This window comes from Osmerus eperlanus, chromosome 21 (assembly GCF_963692335.1).
Source record: "Osmerus eperlanus chromosome 21, fOsmEpe2.1, whole genome shotgun sequence".
NCBI lineage: Eukaryota > Metazoa > Chordata > Actinopteri > Osmeriformes > Osmeridae > Osmerus > Osmerus eperlanus.
The window spans coordinates 9,198,074-9,207,200 of NC_085038.1; the positions used below are offsets into that span (position 1 = coordinate 9,198,074).

The window sequence follows — 9,127 nt, forward strand, 5'->3', positions numbered from 1 at the left end:
GGAAACATTAAACTCTCTCATATGAAACTCTATCAATACCATGACTCTGACCCCACATATAAAGAATGCGTTTCAAACGGCATGCTTCTCGGATTGAGCTTTGTTTTCGAATGCTGCGGTAGTTACATCTACGAAGTTACAGTAAGGAGTGACATGCGAGTAATGTTCCGCAAGGTAACTGCTCTGGTTTCTATGGTCGTTCATCACTGTCACCTCAATGCTTTTCTTTTCTCTCAGTCTTAAAACAATTATTGCGCACCTCACTGCAGTCATTGCTTTGTCAAGCTATTGTGTGGACACCTGGTTTGAATTTAATCATTCACACGTTCTTGAACAGAAGAACAATTCCATTCTCTGACTTTTAGGGTATATAGTAGAATCATAGTGTCATGCCCCTTACAAAAAGCTAGACTACAGTAGTATTCCCAGATTACTGGGAAGATGAGAATCATGATGCTAAATAGACCAACTCATCTTCAGTCATAAAAACTTAACAGGGTTAAAAAAAACAACATGTTGGGGAAAGCGACCATTTCCTTGTCAGGTCATGTTCGTGTTGTTGTTGTTTGATGTGTAACAGCTGACAAGCTCCAAAAATAAAAACCCTCGGTCGCTAGTATAAATGATGGACGTGGTATGGTAATATTAGAGGCACACATATAACCGCCCCCCCCACACGTACACACACACACACACACTTGAGGTGGTAGGGATCCTGACAGGAGTCCTCTCTCTGACCTTTCAGCCAATAGGTCAATCTCATGTGCTGAGTCTGACATTGCATGGAGCGCTGACGCGTACACTCTAATTTGAGCGCTGGCGCTGATACGCACACCTCCTGACCCAAGATGAAATCTTTAACGGCAGATATCGAAGTGATACCACAACGATAATTAGTTCTTTGTATCCGCTCATGTGGTTCAGATCTATGGCCTGTGGCATTATTTGTCTAATGTAACTACAGACAGATTACATAGACATTTAAAGTGATAATTATCAAGCCCTTTGAATAGCGTTATTCAAAGCTCTCCCAACATAAAAAAAAAACTCAAACTAAACACAGGTCATAAGGAAGTCATTGTGGTTGGAATTTCTTACCTTTAGCGAGTCAAAGCAGGCAATCACCCTTCCGTTTTCAACCTGGCAGCTTTTAGGCGGGTGTGCAAATTTGCATTCCTCATCACTACGCGAACAAGTCCCCCTCTGAAACTGCCGGCACACTTCAAGGGTCAGCCATTTTGTGTCTCGTATTGAAGCAATGTTTAAAGCCATATCAGCGCTGGGTGAAGCTAGAACCAGCCACTACTTTTTTGGGGGGAGACACTATCTTCTGAGGGCTTTTCAGGGTGTTAAAAAAAAAAGAAAAAAACTAAAAGTGATGAACCATGTAGCTAAAAGTGTTTTTTTTTCCTCTCGTTTTTTTTAATTTTTATGTCAGTCGATGTTTGCCCTTGAGGACTTTAGAGAGGAGTAAATGGCCTGGTTACCCCCCTCCCCGTGGCTGCAGCTTGGGAGACCACTGCTGATCAGAGAAGCTGTCAATCAGAAAGCAGTCATTCATCAATCACTTAGTCCCAGGTGCAGAAGCCTGACAAGGCAGAAGAGGCATGCTCAGAGGCAGGCTCGACTGACCCCACCGACGTCCCCGAAACGCCCTTTCCTTGACAGGAGCACTAGGAGTCCTGGAAGAGGGGGGTGGGGGAGGGGATCTGAAACAGGCGCTATTTCGAGGCGATGGCCCAGCTTGGGAGGATGGGAAACGTGTGCAGACCGTGGTGGGGTTCGGTGTCGACTTCAACTTCTACAAGAGCACGGCGGGCTCTCGGTGTTGTGGCAGCGTAGGGCCGGCTTTCTTCTCTGTGTGGGTTCCTCTCACGCTGGGTGAAGACGAGATGGAGGGCAGGGGCGTTTGCGGTTGACCTATCTTCTGTCACGGCTGCAGGAGGAATGTTTGAGCTTCGTGGGGAGCTTCAAGTAGGGATGTTGTCTGACAAGGCACTTTCTGTCGACGGTCTGCAGAGAGATAGAGAGAGAGAGGTTATTTTCAGAGAGCATAAACAACTGCCTGAAGCATAAGCACACCAAATCTCCCATTTTGTCTAATACGCTTTAATTGTCGCTGAAATCAGGCTAATGTGACCCTCATAGCTGGTAAAAGCACTGTGTCGGCAAATATTTCCTCAATTACAAAAGCAAGATCAATCACCCTGAATACTCAATAAAAATAATCTAAAAAGGAGCTAGATTAGCCTACGGTGGCATGGCAAGACTACAAAGCCGTGGATTCGATTTACCCTACTCACTAGATTCCACCACTTGAAATGGTTTTAATGAAGATACAGTTCCATTGTTTCTGCGATTGTCTCCTGTGTGCATAACGTTATCCCAATAACAGCCCGGGCTCTTCTAGATCTGCGTTAGGACAGCGAACCCTGAGTAGAGAGAGGAGCTCCGGCTTCATGAAATATATCCTCCTTCATTCAAATATAATAGGCCCCATCGCCTGAAAAATCTAGTCAAGCATCCACCTGTCATATTTTAGATGAACAAAAGAGCTGTCAGACAGACACGCCGACCGGCATCCTTGTCTGACATCTCTGTTCACTTCTAAGTGGGTTCGAAACGTCTGTCTGTGTGTGCACGTGCGTGAATGTGTGTGTGTTGAGCTGGCATGGAAGTGTCGCCGGCACCCGTGCCCGTTCAGCCCCACAGAAAAGGCAGTTGTGGGGGTTATTCAGCAGTCACTTGGTTGAAGTCCCTCATCATTGCTGTGTGCCATTGTGCCGCGAGGGCAGCTCTCCAGCCGGCGGAATACAAAGCGGAGAATGGCAACGACCCCTGTGTGCGACGAGACAGCCGAGTGCAGTAAGCCAGAGAGGGATAAAGCCCCAGGGTCCACCCACCCGTCGAGAAATGCGCGACGCGACCACCAGCCAATAGAAAACGCGCAGCGCAGCATTATTCCAGGCAGCCGTCCAACAGGCAGGAGAAGGACTGAGACAGATGCGTGTGCCAGACGCGATTACGACACTGCCTAGCGTGCCCCCGAGCACCACAGCCCCGACACTGGTCGTCCGAACGAGAGCGGTGAAGCAGTGACGACCTGTCGATGTTGCTTCTTCCGGAGAACACACGTCTTGCCTGGTTTATGTTAATCGGACAACAGCCACAGGTCTGGGTCTGGCTGAGCGATAAGGTCAAAAGGGACGATTGCTAGACTGATACCGTTGCGGGACACATCTAGGCCGGTTTAGCTACTGAAACCATAACAGCAGCTACTACCCTCAGTGCCTTCTCCTGGAACATCTGGAAGTATTTTCTTTTTGAGTACTGGGGGCGGGGAAAAGGGAGTGGGGTTGGGGTTGAGGTTGAGGTTGGGGGTGGGGCAAGAGGAAGAGGGAGGGTTGTAAAAATCTGCAGCTGCTGTCGATTCCCCTAGCTGTTCAGATTGAATACGTGACACATCCCTCTGCTTCACAGACCCTAGGCATGGAGCAAAACAAGACCACAAAAAAAAACATGGAGCGTTACCATGGAGAGTTGACTCAATGAGCAAAACTTCCCACACAGATCCCATAGTAAGATGTGATGATGGGAACTTCCATAGGCTGTGTGATAGAACCTCAAGGCCTAACTGTGACGAAAACAAGCTCAGACTTGCAGTTGAAACACCACCTCACACTTACCATCCTCCGAATATAGGGCTTGCCTGGAGTAGCTGCTCTAGTGATAATCCCTCATTACCGATACATTACCCCTCATTAAGAAAAACGTTTGACTTGGCTTAATGTAGCCTACCTCTCAATCTAAGTAGTTCACAACATCTACATTCACTCAATGGCAAAAACATAAAACATTTAGACCTTGGACAATTATGTAAACTGAGGTTTTTACATCTTGGTTCATAGCCCACTTTCTAGGTGCGTGTCTGACAGGAGATGAGGGCCAGGGCCCAGTCCCTGGCACAGAGGCAAGCTCTCCCAGGCACTGTTTCATTTCATGCCATCTCCCCAAGGACAGGCAGTTGCTATGAAAGAATCAGGTGAGAATCATGTCAGATGTGACCTTTTACAATTAGGTCTAATCTCTCCTTATTTTTAGAAGCTACCCCAAAAGAATTAAGGTCTAGGTTGTGTTGTGTGAGGTAAGAGAAAGAGAAACTGTGACATTTCATGGCTATGACTTGGCTTAAATTTAGGATAATTATTTGAACAAACTGAACAGCCTAAATTTGTATTTGCCATGCATTTCTGCCAGTTCAGCTTTAATTGCCTCATAAATTAGATTAGCATTGTTACATTAGTCAAGTTATCAAGTAGGCTAGTCTAATCTTTAAGAGCGTGTACAAGTTGCCTTGCGCTGAAAATGTTGGGAGTTCAGTAAAAAGTGCAAACATCATTAGACGTGTCTGTAGCCCAAACAGATCTTGCGTCTCATCCTTGCTGCCAGCAACAGCAACACTGGCTACAGTACATACAGCAATAGCCGAAATAAGATGAACTGCATGAATGTAAAAGGTTGCTTGAACCGACCTGGGGGGACAGTAGCATAGCTTAGCCTAGCCTTGCCATCGACCTGGGGGGACAGTAGCATAGCTTAGCCTTGCCATCTTACTCCCCAGTAAGTGCTGGTGAGGTAGAGACAGATGGTGTGCAGGTAGGACGGGCCACGCGACACCCCTGTTGTGGCCTGAAGAGATTAGTCCTCCTGAACGCCCCCTTGCTTTGTCTCCACTCTGATTGGTGCTCGCAGAGCAGTGAGCAGTGCGCTCAACAGGGAGGCTTGGCATTCCACAGACAAACTCCAAAACGCTGCAAACCCCGCAAAATCAAAAAAACGTTCCCACCAGGGACAACAACACAGACCAAGGTGATCGGTCTCCATTTAGCTGGAGGAAAAATATGAAGTTGGATTTCACCAGTTATTGCATTATTTAATAGTAATATCTAAAAATGTACATTATCATTCCTCTCACGTTTTCACTTGAAAACAGAGGAGACCCATGGAATGAAGTTCGGCCCCGTCTTCCAGACAGACAGCCGTCAGACATGTTCTCAGACAGGAGAAGGGAGAGTGACCAGGGGCTGGCTGAACACGAGGAGAACAGAGATACATCGAAAGTGCCGTGCTCCTTGACCTTTTGGATTAGGCCATCAGCGTTCCTCTGGCCAGCTGTCTGCAGCGTTCCCTCCAGTCTGCTTAATTGAATGGGAGCCGGCCGACCCGGGTCCTCTCCGGTGAAAGTCATTGGCTTGACCTCTGAATACCACGTATGCCTTCTATTAGCCGTGCCTCTGCTCATGTGTCTGTGTCTGCGTGGATTGGGTCAACCAGAGGAGACCCGCGTTATATCGGAGCCCGTTCTCAATTTGAGAGCATCTGGGCAACAGGGTTAACCCTTGTGTTATCTTCGGGTCGTTCTGACCCATCAGTCATTGTGACCCACCGTCGTATTGCGACAACTTTACCGCATACAAAAACAAAGTGAAGCATTTTCTTTTAACCGTTGGGCTGTCTCAGACCCCCCACATTGCGAAGGTTAAAAGAAAATTATTTTTATTTGTTTTTGTATTGGGTAAAATTGGGTAAACACAACGATGGTTCGTTATGAACCTTTGGGTCATGTGACCCGAAGGCAGCACGAGGGTTAAGGAAAACACCAGCTAGACAGATGTTAAACCATAGCCATGTTTTCTAATGTGGGTATAACGGCCAAACAAATGAAGACCAGCTCTTTAGAATGTTTTTACCATACCGAGAGGGGAATCTAGCGTGTAAGCCTGGGCCCATTTGCATGGCCAAATTGTGGCGCATGCTTAAGCTCTTGAGACAATTAGAATTATCAAATGTCATTAGTGTCAGGACAACTGTATGGTAGAGGTAGGGTAAGCAGTAATCAGATGTTAGCGGACTGATCAGGGAAGCTAAGGGGAGGCAATGCAGTCAGGATTTGATGGAGTCAGCAGAAATGTGTGCTTCATATCGTAATAGCCTTATCTAAACCCTGGTGACCCATGGTCATCTTATGCCACTCATTCAGTGGGCGGGCCTCGCGAAAGGAGCTTCAACCAATCAACTGGACCCATCACGGGTGCAGAAGAGTAACTTGTATCTCAATGTCTGGTAGAGCCAGCCTGTTTAGTGTCTTAGTGATCATTACGAATATTTCGGTATCTGGTCCACATGGGTGGTCTGCACTGGGTGGTCTGGCAGAAATCATAAAAAAAGACACCTGAATGCTACTTCTAAGTAGGCTCCCGTCACACGTCCCACTACTGGGAATCCATTAAGAGAGTTGCCCTCTGGGTCTCACAAATACAAACAAACCCTCGGATTCCTTCGTTTTCTCAGCGGGAAGGGTTGAACCCGTCTTCCATTTCAGAAAACACCCATTTCTCCGGCAATCCCTGCCAATATCCAATCAGTGGTCCTGTCTGGCCTTGTCCTGCCTGTGGAAGCCTGTGGTCGGGTGGCAATGTTAGCCTCTGTCCAGCCCCGTTCTGGACAGACACTACAAAGCTGTGGATCACCACAGAGATGTTGATAGACCTAGAGTCCTGGACCTCATTATTTTGGTGTGAAGCTCAAGCTAATTATAGAGCAAGCTTTAGGTTTGCCTGAGTCCATTTTCAAAGGGCGCAAGCCATTTGTTGACTTGCCAATCCCAAAATAATAATAGAAGATTTCAAATGTTATAAGACCAAGAGGAAGAGGAATACATGCTAAAGTTTTTAACTGCCTATGGTGGAGGCATTAACTCAACACAGCCAATCCCTTGGCAGGCGGCAGACGCAACTGGGAATAAAAGAAAGAAATGTGTGCTCAAACGTGTCTCATGATCACCCTACAAAACAATCACTAAGGGAGGGAAAGACAACCTGGCAACCGCCGTTTCATGTCGCATAGTGAAAGAAACCCAACAAGTCCCTCATCTTGAGCAAGCATAGGGGAGCTGCCGCACCAGGAACCTGCAAGGGCAGTAGCTTGTCACAGAGTACCATCTAGCTCTCCTCGCTCTCATCCAATTCGGTTCCCCGTCTCTCCTTTTACCCTCATTTCCACACACACTACATTCTCTCTCTCCTAGCTCCCTCCCCCTTACAGGATGGTATGCACCACACTGCAGCAAACTCCTTAAAAAAAAAAAAAAAAAAACATGAAAAAAAAAAGAAAAGAGGTAAAACCTACCCGAGAGACGGTCTAGTTCCCACCTCGTTACGTTAAGTCCGGTGGCCTCTGTTGTGCCTCAGTCTAAGCCTCAGCGGAGAGATACCAGGTGCAGGCGTCTGTGTGTGCAGCTTCGAGTCCTCGCGCTTCAGCGTCTGCAGCTAATGACCATGTGAACTGTTGTCATTCTCTGGGAGCTGCCGAGTGCTGCAGCCAGAGGCCCATGCTTAGACAGGGATTTTCTCTCTCGACTACGGAGCAGGCAGGCAGGCAGGCAGGCAGGAAGCAGAGGAGTGTCTGCTCAACTATCTGGATGAAACACTTCCAGCCATCCCCCACAGCCAGCCCCTTCCTGGCCATCCGCCTCCAGCAGGCACCGCCCCTCACTGCTCCGGCCAATAGGAGGACAGAGGTCTGATAACAGACGTTTCTGTTGGCTCACTGTGTGCTGATTGGCATGGACATCTCAGAACTTTCAATGACAGCCATCAAATGCTGATCTTAAAGGTATACTAATTTTACAATTTCACATCCCGGCTCAACTAGGGTGACACTGTTCTGTAAGACTTTCTTTCAAAATACTGTAGGCACACACAAAACAATATGATTATTAATACTAGAGGGTAAAACATTATGAATTGTGGACACTGGGTCTTTTTTGTAACCCATCTGAAATGCTTATGTCAGATGCGAACCACAAGCTCAGCTAGTCAGCACCCTGTAACACCATAATTAACACCATCCCCCAAGGAATGAGCTCAGTCCCTTCTCTCATCTCCCCCTCCTCCCTCCTTGACTCCCCCTCCTCCTCCTCCTTTCCCTCCCCACACCACTCCTCCTCCTCTCCCTCTCCTCCCTGGTGACGGCAGCCTCTCTGGCGTCACGTGAGACATGAAGCCTGAGCACCGCAGAAGTGATGAGTCAGAGGGCCCGGCTTCACGATCTTTCTGTCCAAATCTATACAACAGCTGTATTCTCTCTCTCTCACCCATTCTCTTCCTCACTCTCTCACCCATTTTCTCTCTCTCTCTCTCTCTCTCTCTCTCTCTCTCTCTCTCTCTCTCTCTCTCTCTCTCTCTCTCTCTCTCTCTCTCTCTCTGCTTTCAGCTTCCACTCCTATACAAAGACTGCAAATGATGTGACAACCTGAATGCTTCATCAACAACATCAATGAGAGCGGACATGCTTTTTACAGTCCGCTGCCAAATAAACCTGTTAACCCTCCAGGCTAGCTTTGACAATACAGTTCTAAAAAGGGGACCATTTCTTTTTTAAGAAAACAAGGGGTTAATCTCTTGAACCAGGTGAAATGTCAACCTCAGCAGCGGGCAATATATACCCACGGGATGGTGACTTTAAAGTGTTCTGATATAGGGTTAGGCCGGGCAGCGTACTGACATAGAAGCCACAGGAAGGGTGGTGATTCCTACCAACAGGTAACAGAGGGGGGAGATGCCAGTGGTTATCCCGTGGTCCTCGTCAACAGCAAATGATACTGTGCATGATACATCTAATGAACGACCATGTTCATCAGGCCAGGAGTGTTCAGAGCAAAACATTTCCATGTTTTCAAAACCACATGTTACGTGCCATTGTACTCAAAGGCTTGTAGCAAAATTGCATGGATGGCACAGAAGCAACTCAGGCATTTATTTTAAATCGTTTTCTTTTTTTCTTCTTGGTTTCAGTGAATTTGTGATGATTGGAATCATGAGTATGTTTAAGTGTCTGTGTTGTCTACTGTCCGCGTTCTCTAAAATGTGTGTCAAGATGGATGCCTCGTCTTAATACAAACTAAACTAGAGAGGGTACAATTTCTGGGGAAATTGTAGGGTGTGCTTGCTTGCGTCGGTTGCACAGGGGTCCGTTTTTGAATGACATTTTTACAACTGATATTTCTGTATATTTTATATAAAAATGCATACTTATTATTTATAAAGATGACATAGATTTAAAAGCA

At 46.9% G+C, this 9,127-nt stretch overlaps 1 protein-coding gene across 8 annotated transcripts in view; it reads right to left on the reverse strand.

Annotated features, from left to right (window-relative positions):
• Window positions 1-7,473, reverse strand: part of mbnl2 (muscleblind-like splicing regulator 2) — a 37,450-nt gene extending 29,977 nt beyond the window's left edge. For 5 of the 8 annotated variants that reach the window (XM_062447691.1, XM_062447692.1, XM_062447690.1 and 2 more), the window contains exons 1-2: window positions 7,189-7,472; window positions 1,099-2,013 (exon numbers count right to left, since the gene is read on the reverse strand). In XM_062447691.1, coding sequence (XP_062303675.1) covers window positions 1,099-1,272 — 174 coding nt within the window. In that variant the 5' untranslated portion in view covers window positions 1,273-2,013; window positions 7,189-7,472. Of the gene's footprint in view, window positions 1-1,098; window positions 2,014-7,188 lie in introns of all 8 variants that reach the window. The other 3 variants (XM_062447684.1, XM_062447689.1, XM_062447686.1) reach the window with 1 other exon arrangement.
• Between the last annotated feature and the right edge of the window lie 1,654 nt (window positions 7,474-9,127).